Source organism: Equus asinus, chromosome 3 (assembly GCF_041296235.1).
Source record: "Equus asinus isolate D_3611 breed Donkey chromosome 3, EquAss-T2T_v2, whole genome shotgun sequence".
Taxonomy (NCBI): domain Eukaryota; kingdom Metazoa; phylum Chordata; class Mammalia; order Perissodactyla; family Equidae; genus Equus; species Equus asinus.
This window is the reverse complement of record NC_091792.1, coordinates 109,522,029-109,547,898: the sequence shown is the minus strand read 5'-3', so window position 1 is coordinate 109,547,898 and position 25,870 is coordinate 109,522,029. Positions and strand designations below refer to the sequence as shown.

The window sequence follows — 25,870 nt, the reverse complement described above, 5'->3', positions numbered from 1 at the left end:
AAAAATCTTGAACCCAGGTAAATGAAAATAGAAATAAAATGATCCATAAAAAATGATAAAGAACTATGAGTTTGTGCTTCAAGTGGTAAATAAAAAGTAAAAGCGTGAAAAACAATGAAGCAAAACATTGTTTAAAAAGATAGTTAAAAAAAGAGTAATGGCTGACGGATAATAATGTACACCTGAAATTTCACAATGTTCTAAATTATTATGACCTCGATAAAATAATTTAAAAAAACAGAGTAATGGCGCCCATGCATACTAATCTAAGACCCAATCATCATAAAGCTCTCATGTTATACTTAAAAACTGAAATGATGTTTCTCAAAATAAGATTTATTAGTATTTTTAAGGAAATTTTGGAGAATTGGATTTTGGTGCTATTGTTTTACCGCAATTTTTTATTTGTAACAAAGACCTCTTCATGAACTCTAGCTTCTCTTTCTCTTCTTATTCTTTCAACATTAGTAGCCTTAATCTTACACTTAAGATTCAAGCAGGGCTCAATTAATCTCCTGAAATGCTATGTAAAATAACAGCAGTTGTGCATTTAGGGTGAAAAAGGGAAAGATTTTACTACATTTTCAAAGATATCCATAATATAAAAAGAGGTTACTCTCTGTTCACTGTTCCACTTACTCCATTTCAATTTTCTGTATCTCATTATTTTTCAACTATTTAGCACTAACCTCAACTCAGACAGATTATGATTTTAGGCTCTGCCTTTTTTTTTTGGTGAGGAGGAAGATTGTCCCTGAGCTAACATCCATGCCACTCTTCCTCTGCTTTGTATGTGGGATGCTGCCACAGCATGGCTTGAACCAGCAAACTCTGGGCTGCTGAAGTAGAGTGCGCAAACTTAACTACTACACCAGTGGCCTGGCCCCTAAACTGTGTCATTTTTGAATGCAGAGATATTGGTGGTAGTGATAACATTAAAAACAATGACTAGATGCTAATAGAAGCAGGTAATGTGATGGAGCACCTATGTGAATTGTGTATCAAGTCCTCATGTAATATAACTCCTATCATGTAAATTAGAAAACGAAACTTTGAAAGATTAAGTAACTTAGTCAAGGTTTTATAGCTAGTAAGTGTTGAGGCCAGGATCTGATGGTGAAAAGTCCAACTCCACAGCTCTGTTCTTACCATTAGGTTACACTATCTCCTAAGATTCTATTATTTTTTTAATAAACAAACAAAAATAGAAATCTAGGGTATTTTTGGTTGACCTAGGAAAATGACGATGGCCGAAATCTGAATTTCCCTAGTAATCTCCAAAAAAGGATACATATCCATAGGAAGAGAAACAAACCAGTGGTAGGACTCTTTATCATTACTAGGAAACAGACTATTACAAACTTTAAACTACTGTAAATAGAGAAATAAATACCAAACTCCAACAGAACTATTTCTGGTGTTCATCTTGCTTCCAACCTGCAGAGAGCAGGAAGTATGTGACCAAAGAAAAGAGAATGAAAGGCCTAATGATGACAAAGCACAGTTAAAATCATCCTGAGAAAACCAACTCCCACACTAAGTGCAAAAAATATTAAATGCAGGTACAAAATCTTGCAGATCTCAGCACTGACTATGGCCAAAAGAACTTCGCTGGGATAGAATGATGTAAATAGCAAGGGGGGACATCCTTTGATAGACAGGGCTAAAGAAGGAAGCAAGTGAGGGAAATTAAGGATTTGACAGTAATCCAAGCGATCCACAAGACACACCTATCCACCAAAAAAAAATCATCTATTAAAGAAACTCCTTTTCAGTATCCTGAGAGAAGAGAGCTTCTAGAAGGAGAAATCTAAAACAGCACTCAAAACCTTACTCTTTCCAAAAAATAATCAGAAAAATCAGTTCACCACACCAAGTTAATATAAGAAGGATACAGAAAATTAGAATCCAAACATTTTAGCTACTGAAAATTTCTCCCCAAAACTAATCAGAAGGCAGAAAAAATTTGACTGAGTGAATTATGTGTCCTTAACAAACATTTGGAGATATGGGAAAACAAACACAAAAAACTCCACCTTGAATCAGAAATTTAATAAGTAAGAAGCAAAATAATCCATTCCACATCCCCCAAAAGGGAGAAATAAATAAGAGAAAATCTGAATCTACACACCAAAATGGGCTCATGGTGAACCCGGGAAAACTAACTGAATAATCAACCCTAAGACATAACTAGGTAAAACTATTAGACTTTAGGGATGAAAATATACAGAAGAAAAAATATACAGAGACTCAATAAAATGATCAGATTACTTATAAGAGTAAGAAAATTGAGCCAGCATAGTATTTTTCAAGAAGAAGATACAAAGCAAGATATCACTGAAGAAAGTAAGAGCCTAAAATTTTACATCCAGCTAAGCTGCTTTTCAAGTATAAAGGCTTCAAAAAAATTCAAGAACTCAGGGAATATCATAATTCTAAGCTCTCTCCGAAGAATATATAGAGACCAAACCTGATTTTGAGACTTACTATAAAGCTACAGTAATCAAGATAGGCTGGTACCAGCAAAACGACAGAAACAACTAATGGAAGTTAACGGTGAGTTCAGAAATAGCCCTACACATATGTGGTCAATAAATTACTGACAAAGATGCCAAGAAAACTGAATAAGGAAAGAACTATCTTTTCAACAAATTAGAATTAGAACAACTAGATATTCATATACAAAAAAATTAACCTTGATCTATACCTGGCAAGGTAAAAAAATGAACTCACCAAAGTACAAAACTGTACATAACAAATTCAAAATGCACAGTCATGGACACTTGATCTATACTTTGCATGGTACACAAAAATGAACTCACAAAAATACAAAACTTCTAAAAGAAAACACAGGAGAAAGCTTTGTGACTTTGAGTTAAAAAAATGCATAAACCACAAAAGAATTATCAATTGAACTTTATCAAAATTAAAAAACTTCTGCTCTTCAAAAGATACTCTAATGAATGTAAATGAAAAGACAACCCATAGACTGGAAGAGAATATTTGCAAAACACGTATCTGATAAAGGCCTGATCTCCAGAATATATAAAGAACTCTCTCAATCACTAAGACAAACAATTTAATTAAAAAAATAGGCAAAAATTTGAAAAGACAGTTTATCAAAGAAGAGATATGAATGGCAAATAAGCACATGAAAAGATACTCAAATTCGTAGCCATTAATAAAATGCAAATTAGAACTATAATGAGATACCAATAGACACACTTTAAGATGGCTAAAATCAAACAGATAATACAAAATGCTGAAGAGAATGAAGAGCAACTGAAACTCTCAAACATTTCAGTTGAAAAAGGGTACAGCTACTCTACAAAACAATTTGGCAGATTCTAATAAAACTAAACGTGCAGCCATGAGTTGTGTAATGACATTGTGGTCAAAAACAAACTGCATACATGTTGGTGGTCCCATAAGATTAATACCTTATAGCCTAGGGGCATAGTAGGCTATACCATCTAGGTTTGTGTAAGTATGCTCTATAATGTTTGCACAATGATGAAATCACCTAACGAGCATTTCTCCGAACATATCCCCGATGTTAAGTGACACATATCTGTATTTATGACTCTGTAATACACTACGAATGTCTACTCAAGAGAAATGAAAACATACGTCCATGCTAAAATCTGTATGTACATGTTTGTAGCAGCTTTATTAATAACTGCCCAAACTGGAAACAATCTAAATGCCCATCAAGTGGTGCAGAGACAAAGAAACTGTGCCACATCTATGCAATGGAATACTGTTCAGCAATAAAATGGAATGAACATGCAATGACATGGATGAAACTCAAATTCATTATATTTAGTAAAAGAAGCCAGACTCAAAAGGCTACATACTGCATGATTCCATTTATATGACATTCTGAAAAAGGCAAAACTATAGTGGTTGCCATGGTTTGGCTGGGGGAAAGGGAGATGATTAAGAAGCATGAGAGACCTTTTTCGCATTGTGGAAATTTTTGTATCTTGATTGTGGTGGTAGATACATGATGGTACACTTTGAATTCATTGTGCACAGGTGAATTAACTGTGTACAGAATTTTGTGTAACTAAGTGTACACCTAAAAGGGGTGAAATTTACTTTCAGTTTTATCTCGATAAACTCTAATCATGTCCTTCCTTCTAACTACAGACTTCAACAATCTATTTCTAGCTTTTCATACCTTTCTCTAACTACTAAATAAGCAATAAAAGGTCTTTCACTTGGGGCTAGAGATCCACTGTTTTCAGCATATTTATATTTGTTTTAACTATATAAAATATGAGATATTATTCTTACTACTAACATTAAGACTTTCATTTCTCCTTCATTTTTATAAAATAAGACCAAAAAGAATAAAATTTTCAAATAATTGCACAAACACTCCTATGTTGATATTTGCTAAAATGAAACTGTTGGCTGGCAGGCACCGGTACCATAACAATGTCCAACTATGTCCAAATATGACACACAGAAGGCAATTAAGAGATGTGAATATACAATGTATAAAAGAGATAATATATAAAAAAGCTGACAACTTTATATAAACTAAAGCAGGGTGAAGTCAAGTAACTTGCCTACTGTCACAGAGTCAATAAGTAGCAAAGCAAAGATTTGAAAGACAAGAGAATATCAATATATAGAACCTTGATGTTACAAATTTTTGGGTGGTCATAACTTTGAATATTCACCTTCTCATCCAAGGTTTCACTTACTGATGTTGCTAGTTTCAATAGCGCTTCTGAATCTTTTTGGCATCTAGGATTCAAAACACAGGACCCTAATTTCAATTTTATCAATTGCTATAAATAGTAGGTCATATTCAAAACTGAAAATTTAAGAAATAGTTTAAAAATTTATAAGTTTTTCCAGAGGTGGCACAAAGTACTTCACTGGCTTGAAGGTAACAGACTTATTAAATACATTACTTCAAAATCATGCTCACCTAAAGACAGTATATAAATAAGATCTAGTTTTAAATACACAAGGCAAACACCTTTCGCAACAGTACTTTTGACTTAATAGGCTAGAAGGTAAAAAATTACACAGTGGATTCATAATTCAATAATTCTCAGACTTGTCTTAAAAAGTTGGAGCTTTTGAAGACTTCAAAATGGGAAAATTCTTATTTAGTATAATCCATTTTTATAAACTGATCTCTCCACTCCCACCAGAAAAAAGACCAGAAGGTCATAATAAATGTTTATACAGTTTGGTGTATCTAGTAGTGTTGCAATTACCAGGGGCTTAGTTATTTAAAAATTTTTTTACTCTATAATTTCTGAAACACAGCTTTTACAATAAGAAAAAAGTTATTTCAAACAAAGAACATTACCCAATATTTGGCTTGCGACTATAGGTCTCCTGAAACTGGTCCAAGGCAAGCATAGCTGTGTGAATCTGTAAAGATGCCTGTTTAGAACATTAAAAATTGGTCAATATTTACTGAGTGCTTCATATGTGCCAGGCAGAGTGCTAATGCTTTTAAAACACTATTTAATTTAACCTTTACAATAAACGTATTAGGTTAATACGATTATCCCTCTTTAACAGATGAGGAAGGTGAGGGTTAGAGAAGTCGACTTGACTTTAAGAACATAAAGCTATATTTAAGCAACAGATCCAAGTTTCAGTCCCAGGTGGTGGTAGTTTTTACTAAGTCATCCGCGTGAAACTTAAGAGCAACACCAACTGAACAGCAGCAACAAAATATTTGTAGCAGCTCACCCAGTCCTTTTTCCTTATCAACATTTACAAATTTGGAAACTGTTAATACAATTCTTTCCTCATCACAAATACATTCACTGCTACAAAATTATATCCAGTGATTTAAAAAAATGCATTTCCAAAATTTTTTTGAAAGAAATATTAATTATGTAAAACTCCACATAGTTCAGAAAATCTTTTAGTAAGACTGCCTCTGTATAAATAATTGAAATAGCCTTTTAACCATCAAAGCTAGCAAATCATTATAAAAGTAAAACCTTTTCCTATTATTCTAACATTTTTCATGATATAAATTCCTGTTTTTAATCCTTAAGAGTCAACTTTGTATATGTGAATACAACCTTTATTAAAAAAATCTAACAGAAAAGTATATACATGTTACTCTATTTTAACTTTTCACTTACCAATCCCCATCCCCGATTATGTTGCCTCTCTCAAACCTACAAAGTGTTTATTTACCTCAGGTTTGCTAAAATCTGCAATAAGGCACTTCGGATGCTTTATCTGCCTCTCCAATGGTTCCTAACAGAAAAAACAAACAAAACCCCCAAACTATTACTACAGAGCAAGTGAGCGATTACTTGACAAAATATACTGTTATAGGTCAGAGCACTAAAAGCAATGGATCTCTCTCAAAGGTCTGAAATAAATAAGGTTGGGCCAGTATGTTTTAACCAAAATATAAAATAGCTACCATTCCGTTATTCCTCGTCTTATTACCACACTTTACTTCTTTAACGTTAAATGCAATAAACTGCTCCACATAGCAAATTTGAGAACTGGTGAAAACATCTGTATACTCGAAAAAAATCTATCTTTTAATAGAAAAGCTAACATATTTTTCTGATATCAAGTTATCTAGCCTTGTTATACCTGACAAGACTTGAATAAATACTCAAAGTTAAAATTTTCTATGTGGAGCAAAGAACACACAAAGGTGTAAAAATGAACAAACAAAAATCCAATCAACAAGCAACCCCCCCCATCCCCGAAACAAAAACCCAAAACACCCACCCAATCTGAAATTTACTTGAGGTGTAAATTATCTAATTAAAGTTGGGATAGTGACAAGAGAAAGTAATGCAAGGGCAGATTTGACTAGCTGCAGTATTTTAATCTTGTTCTGTTCTAACTTTGGTTTGGACAGAGCCTTTTAGAGGACTATAGTTAATAATTGTTCTGGAAAAGAAAAGGCAATCAAGTTAAATCCTTGAGAACTTGCAAGAAAAAATAGAGATGTATTAGCCTACACAGAGAAGTGCCCTAAGGATTTAAGGAGCAGGAGACTTCTTTTTCTCTGATACAAGTAGCCTCCACATTCTCTCCATTCACATACTTATTTTCCTTTCAATGCCAGTTTACAGGAATTATTTTACCATTCCGACATATACACTGTTTCTTGAAATTTAAAAATCTGGATTAACAAGTATGATAAATAAAATAAACATTCTTTTACTTTAAAAATGTAAATAACTGAATAATGTCAAATATATATTAGTTTTATCTTTTGTCTTGGGAAGTTGTAAGAAGTATGATTAACTCTGATGATTCAGGAAGGTGTAGTTTCTTTGAAGTAACATATGCCTCAATTATATGCATACGGTGTTCTAGCTGTAAATTTTTTGGGGGATGCTGGTTTATTTCCTTAGACAGATACAATTTCCATCAAAGTGAGTGCAAATTAAAAAACAAAATCTGTTTGGTCTTTAAATTAACTGTTTGGTTAACTGGGTATTTTTTTTTTTTAACTTTTTTTTTTATTAATGTTATGATAGATTACAACCTTGTGAGATTTCAGTTGTACATTATTGTTAGTCATGTTGTGGGTACACCTCTTCCCCCTTTGTGCTCTCCCCGCATCTCCCCTTTTCCCTGGTAACCACAGATCAGATCTCCTTGTCAACATGTTAACTTCCACCTATGAGTGGAGTCATATAGAGTTAGTCTTTCTCTGACTGGCTTATTTCGCTTAACATAATACCCTCGAGGTCCATCCACGTTGCTGCGAATGGGCCAATTTTGTCTTTTTTTATGGCTGAGTAGTATTCCATTGTGTATATATACCATATCTTCTTTATCCAATCATCAGTTTCTGGGCATGTAGGTTGGTTCCACGTCTTGGCTATTGTAAATAATGCTGCGATGAATATAGGGGTGCAAGGGACTCTTGGGATTTCTGATTTCAGGTTCTTAGGATAGATACCCAGTAGTGGGATGGCTGGGTCATAGGGTATTTCTATTTTTAACTTTTTGAGAAATCTCCATACTGTTTTCCATAGTGGCTGTACAAGTTTGCATTCCCACCAACAGTGTATGAGGGTTCCTTTTTCTCCACAACCTCTCCAACATTTGTCGCTCTTGGTTTTGGATGTTTTTGCCAATCTAACGGGTGTAAGGTGATATCTTAGTGTAGTTTTGATTTGCATTTCCCTGATGATTAGCGATGATGAACATCTTTTCATGTGTCTATTGGCCATATTTATATCTTCTTTTGAGAAATGTCTGTTCATGTCCTCTGCCCATTTTTTGATCAGGTTGTTTGTTTTTTTGTTGTTAAGCCGTGTGAGTTCTTTGTATATTATGGAGATTAATCCTTTGTCGGATAAGTGGCTTGTAAATATTTTTTCCCAATTAGTGAGCTGTTTTTTTGTTTCAATCCTGTTTGCCCTTGCCTTGAAGAAGCTCTTTAGTCTGATGAAGTCCCATTTATTTATTCTTTCTATTGTTTCCCTCAACTGAGGAGTTATAGTGTCCGAAAAGATTCTTTTGAAACTGATGTCAAAGAGTGTACTGCCTATATTCTCTTCTAGAAGACTTGTTTCTGGCCTAATCTTTAGGTCTTTGATCCATTTTGAGTTTATTTTGGTGTGTGGTGAAAAAGAATGGTCAATTTTCAATCTTTTGCGCGTGGCTGTCCAGTTTTCCCAGCACCATTTGTTGAAGAGACTTTCTTTTCTCCATTGTAGGCCCTCTGCTCCTTTGTCGAAGATTAGCTGTCCATAGATGTGTGGTTTTATCTCTGGGCTTTCAATTCTGTTCCATTGGTCTGTGGACCTGTTTTTGTACCAGTACCATGTTGTTTTGATCACTGTAGCTTTGTAGTATGTTTTGAAATCGGGGATTGTGATTCCGCCGGCTTTGTTTTTCTTGCTCAGGATTTTTAGCAATTCACGGTCTTTTGTTGCCCCATATGAATTTTAGGATTCTTTGTTCAATTTCTGTGAAGAATGTTCTTGGGATTCTGATTGGGATAGCATTGAATCTGTAGATTGCTTTAGGTAGCATGGACATTTTAACTATGTTTATTCTTCCAATCCATGTGCATGGAATGTCTTTCCATCTCTTTATGTTGTCATCAATTTCTTTCAAGAAAGTCTTGTAGTTTTCATTGTATAGATCCTTCACTTCCTTGGTTAAGTTTATCCCAAGGTATTTTATTCTTTTCGTTGCGATTGTGAATGGGATTGAGTTCTTGAGTTCTTTTTCTGTTAGTTCATTGTTAGTTAACTGGGTACTTATTTATTACTTTCTTCTCTTCTGCCATTCTTCTTCTGTAAAGAAATATTTTTTAAGCAGAAAAAAAATACTTACAAAGCAAAATGTTTTAGGAGTCTTAACTTGGACAGCTATGCCTCCATGTAAATAAGGTTCCAGCTCTGTAGTATCACCAATGCTAAAAGAAAATGGTGACACCACTAAAAGAAAAAAAATTAAAAAATCATTATATAACATATAGACATTTAAACTTGAATATCTATCATCATAAAGCTGTTAATTTTCCCTGATTTACAAAATTAAGAAAATCCTGGTATAAATATTTTTGGGGATGGAGGTGGGAGGAAGTGTAGGGAACCAAACAAATTATTTTTCTAATGTGAACTTTAGGACTTTAACAAAAATAGCAAAGAAAACTCAAAGGGGGAAAAAAGTAATGAGAAGTGATTATTAGATATCAAAATATTCTATAAGGTCTCAATAATTAATATATTGATATCAATTATATACAACTAAAAATAATTAACATAGTGTGGTATGGTACTGGCTCATGAACAGACAGACAAACTGAATAGATTAGAGAATTCAGAAATAGACCCACATAAGATACATTTAAAGTGGTACCTGAAATCAGTGAGGAAAAGGTAAGATCAAATTCAATAAATCTTTTGGGAAAGCAGCCATCTAGAAAAGTATCTATTTCAAATGGATAAAAGTTTTAAACGTCAAAAAAGATGCCAAAAAAATTATTAGATAAAAGTGTAGGAGGAACAAAAATCCTTTAAAACTTTGGAGTGAAGAAGGCTTTTCTAATTATGACTCAAATAATGGAAAGCCAAAGAATAAAAAAATGAAAAATTTGACTATATATCAATACAAAAAAATGCACAGTAAAAATCCATTACAAGTAAAGTCAAAAGAAAAATGCCAAACTAGAAAAAAATATTTGCAACTCATATTAAAAAAACCCCAGAAAATATGTCCTACATAGTAGTAGTTCAAAGAAATAGTTAGGAAAATGATCAACAACTCAACAGGTTGAAAGGTGAAGGAGGTAAAAAAAGTACAGACTTTGAGTTACAAAATAACTAAGTCATATGGATGTAATGTAAAGCATGGTGACTATAGTTAATAATACTGTATTGCATATTTGAAAGTTACTAAAGAGAGTAGATCTTAGAAGTTCTTATCAAAAGAAAAAATTTATAATCATATGTGGTGATGTTAACTAGACTTACTGTGGTGATCATATCGCAACACAAACATACATCGAACCATTACATTGTAAACCTGAAACTACTATAATGTCATATATCAATTGTATCTCCAAAAAAAAAAACATCAACTCCTCAACAGGAAAATGGTCAAAGGATAGATGATTCACATTAAAGGAAAAACAAATAGCGCTAAAACTTAAGATACTTAATCTCATTCATGATACATAAAATGCAAATTAAAATTATACTGTGATACCATTTTCATTAATACTATGAAATACTACATAGCCATAAAAGAAAATTTAAAGGAAAAAAAGAATGCTCGGCAATTACTGTTGTGAGAAAATCATCTAGATGTTTTGTTCAAGGAAAAGGCAAAAGGGTAGCATGATGTATAATATGCTGCCCTGTATGTAAAAAAGCAAAAGGAAACCTTGGAGGGATACACGATAAATAAGAAGAGTGGATGAGTAAGAAGTGAGGGGGAGTCACAGGTGGACAATAAACTTTTCACTGTAAAAATTTACCCTTTATTATTTTTGAACTATTTGCTTATTTAAAAAATTAAATAAGGGGCCAGCCCAGTGGTCCAGCAGTTAAGTTCATGCACTCCGCTTCAGTGGACCAACATTTGCCAGTTCAGATCCTGGGTGCAGACCTATACACCACTCATCAAGCCATGCTGTGACAGTGTCCCATATACAAAATAGAGGAAGACTGGCAGGGATGTTAGCTCAGGGACAATCTTCCTCAAGCAAAAAGAGGAAGATTGGCCACAGATGTTGGCTTAGGGCCAATCTTTCTCACAAAAATAAACAAACAAACAGTAAGCCTCTCTTCACACAAGCCTTAGGTATCAAGTAGAGAGAAAAGGTCAGCAAACATCAAACTTAGCTGCTATTACCTCTGGAGAGGGGAGGAGACCTGAAATAGTACTCATTTTTTACTCTATTTGAACATATATACATACATATATTTAGAACAAGCATGTATTATTTTAACTATTTAAAAATATTTTTCAGGTAACAGAAAATTACCTCAGAGCAGTAAGTGCCAATTAATAAATGTTAAGAAATAAAGTTTCATAAACAGCCACTCTATTTAAATATTCTCTCCTCGCCCAAAGAACTTCGGGTACAAAATGTGGGTTTTCTTTATTTTCATCCCTTGATATTCAGTGGCTCCTCCTTTTATATGTAGCCTGAAGATTCTGATCCATTACCACAATCCATTGCATGGATCCCAAAATAATAAATGATAATCCCAAATGATCAGTTAAGACAATTTTTGCAAAAACAGATAAAAATTCTTTAATATCAATGAGCTGAAGCTGTATTTTAGATATTTAGATACAGTCTGGGAAACAAAATCCAATAGCTTTTTTATTCAAGATGCAAAGATATAGATCCAAAGTTTTTCGTTTAACAGGGACTGATTTTTCCTCTCCTTAGGATCCATTTTGTAGTCATTAAAAAAAAAGCAATTCTATTTATTAGTCTATACACTGATCACTTAATTATACTTTCAAATGCCCTAAAGATAAAACTAAATCACCTGAACAGGTGTAAACATGCAGTCTTTGAGTTACAGGATGTCTAGCACTGTCTTTAATTCTTTAAAACATGGCTGGAGGAAAATCACAAACTATGCAGACTAATGCTGCTATAAATTTATTATCTTCAACTTCAGATGAGCCCTAAATGATGCCTGATAATCTTTCTATTTTTCAAGATGAGTTTAAAAACTCTCCTCAAACCTCTGGCCTCAGTACCTTTCCCCATCTTAGAAAACCAGACTGTTCAACTTCTTGCCAATAAACCCACAACCTTGCCTGCAATAATATCCTTTCAGTCCTTTTATCCAAGCCACTGAAGAACAACATATATCTCTATTTGAATACTTCATTGCTACCTCACTCAACAAGCCTAAACCATATTCCTTACCTTAGCTCCAAAACCTGCTCCCTTTATTGCACTCTCTAAGTGAATAAACAAGTTGCCCAAGTCAGAATCTTTGCTCCCTTCCTATATGAGATAGCAAAGTTTCCTCCTAATTGTGTTAACTCTTCTTATCTCAACTCCCACTGCCAGCTGCCATACTGTATCATTCAGTTCCTTGAATTGTCTTGACTCTTACTGTTTGTCTCTGTACAGAATATTCTTCTAACCACCTTCCCAAGCCAATGAAATCTTCAAATTTCAATCAACATATTCTGTCCCCACTGCTCCTGTCCCAAAACTTGTTTTCTTTTTGAGGAAGATTAGCCCTGAGCTAACTACTGCCAACCCTCCTCTTTTTGCTGAGGAAGACAGGCCCCGAGCTAACATCCATGCCCATTTCCTCTACTTTATACATGGGACACCCACCACAGCATGGCTTTTGCCAAGCAGTGCCATGTCTGCACCCGGGATCTGAATCAGTGAACCCTGGGCCGCCGAGAAGCAGAACGTGCGCACTTAACTGCTGTGCCACTGGACCAGCCCGTCCCAAAACTTCGACAGCTTTCCTTGCTAAGTCTGGAGTTTCAAGAATGCCTGTACTCTCTTTACATCATGACTGTTTAATGGTGACTTCTCCTCAGTTGGACTGAATGTTTCAAGGCCAAGAAGTGGATCATGTCTGTCTGAGGTGATGCTGTATTCTCAACACTGAGTATAGTGTTTGAACTATAAATGGGCTGAATAATAAGCATAAATGAATTAATAAAACATATCAACTTACCAGTTATTTGTTGTGTAGATCCATTTAAGCCTGTCATTCCATTAATTTCTCGAAATGTTAGGAATTGTCCTGTTTCAAGTTTGTGAGGAAGATTTTCAAGGCAAGTCACAATGCCAGGATTAGCCTACAAATAAGAGTTACCTACTAAAAAACAAGTTATGTATTCTTTTTACATACAAATTCCGAATCTCACACAAAAAGGACAAACCTCAAAACAATAAGAATTCCAAGCCATTCGTCTCCTTCCTTAGTAACAGCAAGCCTTTAAAGAATTTACACAAAATAGTGATCAACTTATTATTTTTTTATTTTGAATGCTGAAAATATAATTTCTGTGTTTGGAGCAGATATTCAGAGATTCCACATAGGAGTTCAGATACTTCAAAGATTCTTGTGACTTATAAAAAACATTTAAAGTTATCTAAGTCTAAAAGTTATATTACAAAAACTCTGTGTGCATAAGTGATAAGAGTCTCACTTCGAAGATCAAAGAAATCTAAGAAAGAAGGATGGAGATTTAAAGCCAGGAAACTGGTAGTTAAAGCTTGTTCAACGCTTTAAAGTAAAGAAATATTGTGTAGCCCCACTTATCAGGATAAACTTGGCTTATTTCACCAAAGAGGATGGAAGAGATAGGTCAAAGGCCTGGAAATTTCCTAATTGCATATAATCCTACATATTGCTTGAATAAAGTGACAATAATTTAATCTACAAAAAACCTAATGGAATTATCACTCTCTCTCTGATAATTGCGTAGATTCTAATATAATTCTTTTGCTGCTTAATAATTTGGATAGGAATAATAAAATTATGATCACAAACATGTAGATAAAATTAATGTAATATGAGTTTGCTAATATCTCAAGAAGAATAGAATTCATAAGGACTTTATTAAGGAGAGGTAATCTGCAGATAAGTTAAATGGGAACATTTATGATATTTTCTAATTCATTAGAGATAAGCTCCATATTTCCTGCACTATTCAATACAAGAAAATACAAATGCAATACAAGAATCTGTACTATCCCTTGGAGTTTATTCTAATTGTATGACATTCTCAGGGACAAACTAAAAACAACTAGAGAAGGTAAAAGGTTGAATAATAAACCATTCTGTAAGCAGAAAAATACACAGAATGATTTATTCAATGGATTTTTCTTAAAAAGGGGTAAGAAAGGCAATATTACATTGGGTTTAAAAATAAAGCATAAGGATAGAAGCACAAGTAATATTAGGTCAAAATATATTATCATTCCCTTATATCTGGCTTCTTTTGAAGTTTAATGTAAATTGATTATAAAGAGTGCAAATAAAGTTAATGATTTAGGCCAAAAAGGAAGAGTACTAAAAATGGATCATAATGATTTCTTCAATTCTTTTAGGGAATTAAAATATTAAAAGCTTATAGGATATCAAGAGAATGTGGTTAGACAATGAGACTTTTTGATATAAAGGTTAATTAATTCTTAAACTTATTTTCTTCCTCCAAATAACATTTGAGAAATGCAACAAATTAGAAAAGTTTTTGTCTATGGTGACTTAAGTGTAACTCTTCCTGGAATCAGAGTGACTCAAGACATACTTAGTACATTTATGATCTGACACAATAAACAGTTCAGTAAACACCGATTCACAATTCATGTCCCATGAGAACATGACATAGATCAAAATTAAAATTAAAATTTATGATATAAGCAAATGTTGATCAATTACTGAATAATGTTTGAAGGAATCCAGAATACTTTTAGCTACTTAATATTTGAAAGTTAATTGAGTTTTAATATACTGCAATCAAGAAATTAACAAAATATTCCCTCATGATTACCTTAAAATATCATAAAATAAAAAATATTGCAGATTTTGCTAACACCACTTTTTAAAAATATTATTTACATTAACTTAAAAAAATCATATACATGTAATACACATAAACAATCATACTTGCGTTATATTTGAAATGAAAATTTCTTTCGATTCTTCTCCTGTTGTATCTAAAACTTCAAATTCATCACCGAAATCACAAAACAACCGTGACCAAATTCCATGTATATCTGCACTGATGAACTGTGAAATGATAAAAACAAGTTCAAGCTCATCTATTTATATAAAGAAAAAAAAACAGCTCAACTCTCTCAGGCCCTTTTATGACAATTTCATTTATAATTAAGAATATCCTTTGGGAGATAAAGTGAATTATGAATAGGATAAATTTATTTGTCTATAAATTGGTTTAGGAATCGCAGATTTTGGTATTTGGGACTGGATATCTAGTGTTACAAAATTAGAAGCAACATCAGCACATCATCATTAAGCATTCTATGGTTTTTTTTTTTTTTTGAGGAAGATTAGCCCTGAGCTAACTGCTGCCAATCTTCCTCTTTTTGCTGAGGAAGACTGGCCCTGAGCTAACACCCGCATCCATCTTCCTCTACTTTATACGTGGGATGCCTACCACAGCATGGCTTGCCAAGCAGTGCCAGGTCTGCACTCAGGATCCAAACTGCTGATACCCAGGCTGCCGAAGTAGAATGTGCACACTTTAACCACTGTGCCACCGGGCCAGCCCCTATACTCTATTCTTTACCTAGCTTTTTTCTTCACAGGACTTGAAACTATTTGAAAACAGATCATCTACTTATCTGCTCATTTATTGTGTATCTTCCCTACAAGAAGGTAATTTTCTTGAATAGGAAAATCTGCATGTCCTATTCACTAATGTATTCCTAGTACCTAGAATTGCATCTGGTACATACTACTCAATGAATATTTGTTAAAAAAAGAAAAAAACAATTAACCTCTTGAAAACCACCATCATATCATATTTAAATTTAGATGATGAACTCAATGTTTATCATCCTTTCTATTTCTAATTGTAATTTTTCCTTAGTTGGCAATCTGCCTATAAACCAGATTTAGATCTTAAATTTTAACTTTTTTTTTGTGAGGAAGATTGGCCCTGAGCTAACATCTGTGCCAATTTCCTTTATTTTATGTGGGATGCTGCCACAGCAAGGCTTGATGAGTGTTGCTAGGTCTGTGGCCAGGATCTGAACCTGTGAACACCAGACTGCTGAAGTGGAGCGTGCGAACTTAACCACCATGCCACCGGGCCAACCCCTAGATCTTAGTTTTAAAAAATGGAAATGGGGGCCGGCTCGGCGGCGCAGCAGTTAAGTTCACACGTTCTGCTTTGGTGGCCCAGGGCTCACCAGTTTGGATCCCAGGTGTGGACATGGCACTGCTTGGCAAGCCATGCTGTGGCAAGTGTCCCACATATACAGCAGAGGAAGATGGGTATGGATGTTAGCTCAGGGCCGGTCTTCCTCAGCAAAAAGAGGAGGATTGGCAGCAGATGTTAGTGCAGGGCTAATCTTCCTCAAAACAAAAAAAGGAAATGAATATGATGCCAAAATTAAAAATATTACTGTGATTGTTCTAATGTAAAAAGAGCATCTTATATAACCCACTGAAAAGCTCTAAATTCTAATAGTGAGAGTGTTCTTCCTTTGTTTAACTACGTGTCATTATTAAGTGATAATATTACCTTAATTGGAGGGTGCTGAGAACGGCAAAAGTCATTGATCTTCTTCTGCAATGGAAGTTGGATCTCAGTCAATACTACACACTGTTGAGAAAAATACAAGAAATTAAAGACTAGAAAATCCACAATTATTTTGGTAATATATAACTTCTAAGTCAGAAGCATATCAGTTTGCATTATGCTAAAAATACATTGTTTTCCTTATAAAAAAATACTATCCTATTGTAACCCATTCTAAGGTTAATACCTTCAGAAGTACAGAATAACAAAAGTAAAAATAATATATACAGGGGAAAATATGCCCACATTAAATTCAATTACGAAAACAGGTTTCATAATTAGAAGCAAAATTTAATATCCCTCCTATGTGGTATTTACGTACTCCAAGTGATTGGAAATTTTACTTGCTATTGCCTTGGGAATACTAAGCTAGTCACCAGAGTATCAATTTAATGCTAACTTAAAGGGATAACAATTAGATTTTTAAAGAGGTACATTAGTTGGCTTAGCTTTCTTTTACTTGAGATTCAACAGATTCACAATATAACAAACTTATGCTTTATAACAATGTCATTAGTAAAACCAAGATTGTTAAAGATAGCAAATTATAATTTTCAACATCTACTTCATTTAATTTTTGTATGACCACCCTATAAGTAAAAAAGGTTTTATAATCAAATTTTATCATAAGTAACTTAGACTCATATGGGTCAAATACTTTCTTAGGGTCATTCAATTATCAAGTGGCAAGAGCAGAGCTAGACTCTCAGTCTGGAGTCTTCCTTGCTGCTGGTTTCCATGAATTGGATAACTTTATTTCACTACAAATAGCCAAGTGTGAATTTAGTCTTATCTATCTAGGTTAGAATATGGTGTGCTTCTCACTCTCACGGTCTGTCACTATATATGTCTCACTGGGTATGTCATGAATGCAAGGCTCTGACTGTTCTTTACTTGGGCTATTTCTCAGGATTGTATTTGCCTTGTGCAAACTTGCGGAACGAGGTAATGTCTCCCTCTGCGAGCAGGAACAGGCTTGTTTACTGCTTGCTATAAAATAGCAGGTTCCCAAAGCTCAGGGTTCCTCTCCTCTAAAGGAACCACTAAATGTGCAGGCATCCACTGAGCCCTCTGTACTGCACTAGTGGGATCTGAGGGGTAGGCAAAAGGAAACAAGGCAAACATGATGTTCATACTTCTTACCATACTCTGAGTAATAAAGTCCTTAGTCTATGACCCAGAAATCCCATTTTTTCTGCCAACATCCATGAAACAGTAACAAGGTAACTTATAAGCTTGTAAATAGGGTAAAATCAAATCCTAGAGCCAGCATATACTACATCTGATTTGTGTTTCATCAATGCCAGAAAATTCTCAGGCATAATTTATTTGAATATTGCCTTTTCCTAATATTCTCCTTCTAGAAATCCAGTCTCATGAATTGGACTTTTACATTCAAGCTTTCAATTAATTTCTCTTTCATATTTTCTTATTTCTGTGTGCTGTAGTCTCAATAACTTCCTCAGCTCTATCTTTTAATTCACTAATTCTTACTCCAGTTTTATCTATCCAATGTTTAATCTATTCATTGAGTTTTAATTTTCAATACAATATTTTCATTTCTAAGTTCTATTTGGTTATTTATCACATCTGCCTGATTGTTTGCTATAGTGTCTTATTCCCATATTATATATTTAATCCCTTCTTTTAAGATTTAGTCAGTTTGAACATCTATATTTTATAGCCCCTATCCAATAATTCTATTATCTGAAATTCTTGGAGGTGTAATTCTTCTGTTTGTTATATCCACTGACTCTTGATTATGCTGAACTGCTTTATACTGTCTTGTTATTTTGCATTGTGAACTTGTAACCACAGACCAGTTTAAACCGGCCCCATCTTATCAAAGACAGAATGTTAAAGTTATCCTGTAGGGGCATCGGGGGTATCGAGCCAAAAGTGCAAGTCATGTAGCCAGAGCACACACAGAGGAGAAACTTTTGACCTGAAATAACATCTGGAACCAAAGATCTTCTTACTATGGAACCAAAGGACCGGGACATGACCAGAACTTCAAAGCTGGACTCTCCTCAGAAGCAAGGGGTCCATTGTCCAGGAAGATCCAGTGTTAAAGCCCCTTTCCATGCTTTATCACAAATGATCTTGCTTGCTTAAAGACCTTCCAGTTTAAAACTCTCCCGCCTGTGCTTCCACATACCACCCTGCCTTCCCAAATCCCTTAAATTTTACCCCAAATCCTGAATCAGGGAGATGGATTTGAGAGCCATGTCTCCTGTCTCCCTGCTAGTCAACCTCACAATAAAGTCTTTTCTTTTCTCAAAACCCAGTGCCATAGAATTGGCTTCTATGTGTGTCAGGCAGTGGGCCCTTGTCTGGTAACAAATTGATCTTCAAAGGGGTTTTATTTTTGGAATATCCTGTGGCCTACTTGAGGGTACACTCCTCCAGATCTGTAGAGTTTTATTTCTATCTGGTATTCTAGTGTATCACCAGCTTAGTACTACTTTTTATGTTAAGTTCTCAGCTTGGGAAATTGTAGACTACAAAGAATTATAAAGCTGATCTCCAAATTTGTGTGAGGACAGGCTTATGGTTATGAATTCCTAGAGATTTTCATTTTTTCATTTAGCACTCAAGAGAAAAACAGACAAGCTTCTTATTCTGATGGGCAAAGGCTGTTCCCATCCACCCTTTCACTGAGGGTGTAGCTCTCTGACATTTTGGCTTTACAAAGAGGGGTAGGTCTCAATTCCATTTCTCTCTCTCATGTAGACCTATTTTGTATTTTCTGTTCCTGTGTGACCATTAATTCCCAAGAAACGTGATTACTGAGATAGGCAAACTCTATCCTTGAAAGTGCCCAGAATCAACAGTTCACTGGTCTTCTTTTAGCTACTTATTCATTTTTTAGCTTCTAAGCACTTCCCTTACATTATTTTCAGCTCAGGTAGTCATTTAAAAGGAAGTCTATTAAGCATCTTTGTTTTTTTGTTTTTGTTAGTGCCATTGAGTAGATTACAACTCCTGGCGGAAGCCTGCCTGGTCTTTTTGTGCCATCCTCTCACTTTCTGGTGCAGTATCAGACAAAGCTCTGCTGCTATTTATATGGTTTTCATGGCCAATTTTTTTGGAAGTGGATAGCCAACTCCTTTTTCCTAGTCTGTCTCAGTCTGGAACCTGTCCACCATGAGTGACCCTGCTGGTGTTTGAAATACTACTAGCATAGCTTTCAGCATCACAGCAACACACAACCACCACATTATGACAACAGAGATGGGTGGTATAGCTCCCGGACCTGGAAATGAACCTGGGCCTCGGCAGTGAGCGCCAAATCTTAAACACTAGAACACCAGGGCTGGCTAAGCATCTTTGTAGCAGGATGAATTTCAATTTATCCAGTCCAGAATGGAAACTACACTAGTTTTTCCAATAAGAGTGATGTGATTATAATAAGTGATACATATTTTGGTGGTCATCCAAGGTTCCTGGCACACAGCTCCAAAAACTCCTATAATTTCCTATACAAGAGCTAGAATGGCATCTTTTGTTATAATATTTAGTTCTGTCCCAGTTCCTGAAATAACTCCAGAGTGATAAAGGTGAAATGGATGTCTTCTGTTATTCATAACAAGCCCCTAACAACCACACCTGAGTTTACCTTGTTAACGAAGTGACTTTTGGAAAGCCCTTAAGGATGGGAGCTGGTTGCCAGGGGAATTGATCTTGTGACTTCAGGGTCAGAACTTTCAGCCCCATCTCCCAGACCTCTGGGGAGGGGAGAGGGGCTGTAGATTGACTGAATCACTAATTGCCAATGATTTAATCATTCATGCTTGCGTGATAAAGACTCCGTAAAAATCCCTAAACTAGGGGCTCAGAGAGCTTCCGGGTTTGTGAATATGTGGAGGTGCTAGGAAGGCGGAATACCTGGAGAGGGCTTGGAAGCTTTGTGCCCCTTCTCTCACACCTTGCCCGATGCACATCTTTCATCTGGCTGTTCCTGAGATGTATCCTTTTATAATAAACTGGTAATCTTGTAAGTAAACTTTTCCTGAGTTCTGGCAAATTAATTGAACCTGAGGAGGGGTTGCGGGAACCTCTGATTTACAGCCAGTCCTCAGAAGCACAGGTAATAACCTGGACTTGCAACTGGCATTGGAAAGGGAAGAGGGGAGCACTTCTTGTGGGACTGAGTGACCTGTGGGATCTGATGCTATCTCCAGGTAGAGTGTCAAAACTGAATTGAATTATAGGACACTTAGCCAGGTGTCCAGAGAGTTGGAGAATTGCTTGGTGTGAGGGAAAAACCCACACAAATATGATCACACAAATGCCAGAAGTATTGAGAGTAGAGGAGAAACACAGGAGTGTTTCTTCCTAGACAATGGGTAACATCTTAGTTTCACCACAGGGAAAATCTGGGTCCATCTATTCACTTTTAGAACATCCAAGGTGCTGAAAATTCTTCTTGTTGTTATTTATGGTTGCCTAAGGTAGACTGAATTGTTGATCCATATTTTTTTTTTTTGAGGAAGACTAGCCCTGAGCTAATATCTGTTGCCAATCTTCCTCTCTTTGCTGAGGCAGACTGGCCCTGAGCTAACATCCATGCCCATCATCCTCTACTTTATAAGTGGCACGACTGCCACAGCATGGCTTGCCAAGCAGTGCCATGTCCGTACCTGGGATCTGAACTGGCGAACCCCGGGCTGCCAGAGCTGAACGTGCGCACTTACCTGCTGTGTCACCGGGCGGGCCACTGATCCATATTTTTTACTTCTCTGTAATCAAATTATACGTCACCCTTTGCCCATGGACTTAGGACAATCAGAGTGTACTTTCCTGCGCCTTGACTTTGGGCTTGACCATGTGACTTGCTTTGGCCAATGGAATATTAATGGAAATAACACGAACAGAGGCTTGAAACGTGCTTGGATGGCTGCACTTACACCTTTGTGTTTCTGCTATTGCCATGAGATCATATCCTAGGTAGCCTCCTAGTCCCAGAAGAGAGACACATGGAGCAGAACCCACACTCTGGAGTTCAAGTTCAGTCTAGAACAGCTGGACTCCAACTGACATGCAGATGCATGGGAAAGAAACAAAATGCATGTTGCTATAAACCACTGAGTTTTAGGCAGTTTTTCAATGCACATTATTGTGAAAACAGCTGACTGATATAATTGCTTTGTCAGTAGTTCTTAGGCCCTTTCCCTAAAATGGAGCATTTGAAAGATATTATTCTAAAGGAAGTCTTTTAATCTAAAGTTTTTTGTTCTCAAAAGAGTAGGTTAAATTAGTTATACCATATTAATAGTTAATGGTTTGCCTTGGAATCTGTCAATAACATCTAATATAAAATGGGGTACCAACCTGGTAATTATCTAAGAAGGAGAGATCTGTGGTTTCATTTAAAGGAACAGAAGATGATGTGACATGAACATATGGATTTAGTTCTGCAATATCTTGAAGTACAGCTTCCGCCCTAAAAAAATAAATAAATGACCTTTACTATTCTTTCATTCAATATACTCAATCTCTCAAATTTGAACACTGACGACATCAGAGGAACGTGAATGTTATAAAATTTCAATGGAAATTTAATACACTGTAGAGGAAGAGAAAATTAAGATTTATCTTTATAGATAACTATACAATTTTGAGATGCAGCATACTATTGTATTCCATAGTAAGCTACATAATCTCAAAGGGTACCTTCTTAGTTCCAAGCTCCTTAAGTCTTTTAACGATAAAGACCTCCTCTAACAATCTTAAAGAAATTCATTCCTAGGTAGCAATGTGAATGTATTAAAAATATGAGAAATATAAATGATTAAATAAGTATATGTCAATACTTATTTATCCATGGTAGCATGAACTTACGGTGATGAGTTAAACAACTGTGACTGAACTGGTGTTCTGGATAGAGAAAATATTCTAAACAATTGCAAGAGAAAAAAAAATCCTATGATAATACATTAAAATATCTTCACCTGTTTCTCATATTAGCAACATCATCTTCACAGAGAAAGAAGTTGATTCCTAGATCCCATGCTTGGCATTTTTCTGTATCGTGAATTGTAAGTGCCTTCAAAAAAGAGGAACATATCTGTTAAAGTCAGGAATAAGACAAAGACGCTTACTATCTCCAATACTATTTATACTGTATAGCAAGTATTATCTTGCATAATCAGACAACAGAAAGTAATTAAAGGCTTACGTATTGGAAATGACATAAAGTTAGATCCATTCACAGATGATACGACTATATACATCTGGAAACCCAGAAAAATTAATGGACAAAATACTTTAAACAGTATGAGAATTTAAATTTAGGAAAGTAGCATGTTATTTAAATCAAAACATAAAAAAATCAAAAAAATTCACACATACATTTCCCAAATGCTCCATCTTCAAAGCAAGAAAGATAACTAACTGGAAAAAAATCTGTAACTTATATTACAGTCCACAAATCTTACAGAAAAAGGGGCAAAGTATATGAACACAAACTATACTGAAAAAGAAATGCATGTGGCCCTTTAAAATATTTAAGCATGTTCAATCTTGTTCAAGAATAAAATACCTTTTCTCATTCATGAGAATGGAACAAATCCAAAAGTTTGATAATATATTCTATTGGTGAGAGCGAGGTGAATCAGGCATTCTCAAACATTATTGGTAGAAATGTGAAGTGGTACAACCTCAATGGAAAGGAATTTGGCAATCTCTAGCAAAATGTGCATTTTTACCCTTTGACACAGCAATCCCACTTTTAAGAATATCCCAAACACACACTGAGAAAAATACAAAAAGACATATGTACAAGAACACTGCGGCACTATTTGTAATAGCAAAAGGCGGAAAATAATCAAAATGTCCACCAATGAAGAACTGGATATAATAATATATGATACATCCACACAATGTATATCTATGCAGTTATAAAAAAAGAATGAAATATCTATATATTTATCACCATGGAATAATCCCAGGATATGCTGTTACATGATAAAAAGCAAGGTGGAGAAAAATATGGCACTCTATCTAAGAAAGGCAGATGGGGATAAATATGTACACACACACATGTACAGATTTCCATGTTTATAAGTATCCATTTGCTTATATTAAGAAACAGTGAGAAAAAGGGAGTGACATAATAAAGGAAAGAATACCACAGAGAGAAGCTAGACATACCTGAATATACTGTGTTTTATCAATTTGACTTTGAATTATATAAGTCTTACCAAATAGTAAAACTAAATTAAATTTAAAAAAGCAATCCTTAAAAATCCAAAGCAAGAATGGACAAAACTATTGATTAAACTTGGAATTATTTAAAGTAACTTAAGAAAGCACTTAATGTGCCTGCCAAATCCAGATGGGATATATCCTAAGGATAAAAAAACTTAAACCTTACAGTAAGAGATACAAAGATAAAATCAAAGAAGTAAATACTCTATAATCCTAAGTTGAAACTCAGAAATTTCAATGTTTACTCATGATGAATGTTCTAGCTCTGCTCATTGAAAAGATTTTACCATCAGTGACGATCAAAGACTACTGGGGTTGTATTAAAAGGACTCACGAACTTGCAGACGATCCCAATGAGCAAAGATGTTAAAATTTGAGCATCAATGAGAATAACTACTACAGTAGATCAAAACACATCAAATATGTTTAAATCCAGGAGTTTATCATGATGTTCATGTACACACACAGACACACACAACACAAGTTCACTAGTCACTTTTGGGGGGTGAAAGGAAACCAGTGATTTTGAAAACTGCTAAATAAAGGGGGGAAAATCAAGTATTTATCCTGCCTTTGGTACATATACAAATGATACTTTAATGAAACCAAATAAGTGATGAATGGAAAATTTTCTTTCTAAAATATTATTTCAGTTAATAAAAGAAGAAAAAATGATGGCATTAGAATATCAATGCCCCTAATAAAATAACGAATGTAGGCAATAATCATTAATAGCTAGTAATAATCACAAAAAAGGGGACAACAGAATATTATTTCTTCTTGATGGGAGAAAGTATCATGTGTGAAACAGTAGTGCCAAAAGAATCAAATCTAAATCTGATTCTCTGGACATAACTACCAGTTTGCAGGAAATACAGGGGTAGAGGTACACATGATAAACGACCTGATTTCTTTAACAAGTGAATTGCAAGAAAAAAAAAATCAAGGAAGGGAAATTTAAAAATCAAAAGAAACCAAGTTCACCATATAAACTTTGCTTGGGTCTTGATTAGAAGAAACAAATTAAAAAAATTTCTAAGACAACTGCGAAAATTTGAACTCTAACTAGATATTTGGTAATAGGCAGGATTCTAAAATGGCCCCAATGATTCCTGTTTCCCGCTCCTAAGGCCTTTGTGTGATCCCCTCCCCTTGAGTGTAAGCTGGACCTAGTGACTTGCTTTTAATGAATACAGCATAGGTGATGGAATGTCACTTCTAAGGTTAGGTGACAAAAGACTCTGATTTGTCTTGCTAGACCATTCTCTTTCTTGTCTTCTTGTTAGCTTACTCTGATGAAGCAAGCTGCCATATTGTGAGGTGCCCTATGGAGAAGATCTCATGCCAAGGAACTGAGGGTGACCTCTGACCAAAGCTAGCAAGGAAGTGAGGTGGGAATGTGAAGTGGCACAACCTGGCCATTGAATCCTGTCAAAACTACATGAGCAAGCTTGGGAAGCAGATCCTGCCCTTGGCTTCAAGATGACTGTGAGCCCTGCCAATATCTTGACTGTGGCCTTTTAAGAGATCTTCAAATAGAGGAATCAGCTAAATTGGGCCTAATTCCTGACCCATAGAAACTGCGATAAATGCTGTTGTCTAAGTTGCTAAGTTTTGGGCTAATTTGTTTTGCAGCTATAGGTGACTGCTACAATGATATTAAGCAATTGTTACATTTTTAGGTGTGAAAATGGTATTGTGGTCAGATTTTCAAAAGGCACTCATCTTTTAGAACCATATACCAAAATATTTAAAGGAGATATAACAGGTGGTCTCAGCATCACATCAAAATAATTTGGTGTCTGGGGAGCAGTGGGGGAACGGGAAGGAGATACATGAAACAAATTTGTCTATGGGCACGTAATTGCAGTTACATGATGAGTACATGGAGTTTTGT

General features: G+C 35.0%; 1 protein-coding gene across 1 annotated transcript in view; it reads right to left on the bottom strand.

The window, feature by feature from the left end:
* UBA6 (ubiquitin like modifier activating enzyme 6) overlaps window positions 1–25,870 on the bottom strand; it is an 81,805-nt gene that overhangs the window by 41,794 nt on the left and 14,141 nt on the right. Inside the window, exons 5-13 of the mRNA XM_014860157.3 lie at window positions 22,716–22,810; window positions 22,096–22,207; window positions 16,705–16,785; window positions 15,102–15,224; window positions 13,161–13,284; window positions 9,319–9,422; window positions 6,187–6,249; window positions 5,336–5,412; window positions 4,692–4,758 (exon numbers count right to left, since the gene is read on the bottom strand). Coding sequence (XP_014715643.3) covers window positions 4,692–4,758; window positions 5,336–5,412; window positions 6,187–6,249; window positions 9,319–9,422; window positions 13,161–13,284; window positions 15,102–15,224; window positions 16,705–16,785; window positions 22,096–22,207; window positions 22,716–22,810 — 846 coding nt within the window. The remainder of the gene's footprint in view (window positions 1–4,691; window positions 4,759–5,335; window positions 5,413–6,186; window positions 6,250–9,318; window positions 9,423–13,160; window positions 13,285–15,101; window positions 15,225–16,704; window positions 16,786–22,095; window positions 22,208–22,715; window positions 22,811–25,870) is intronic.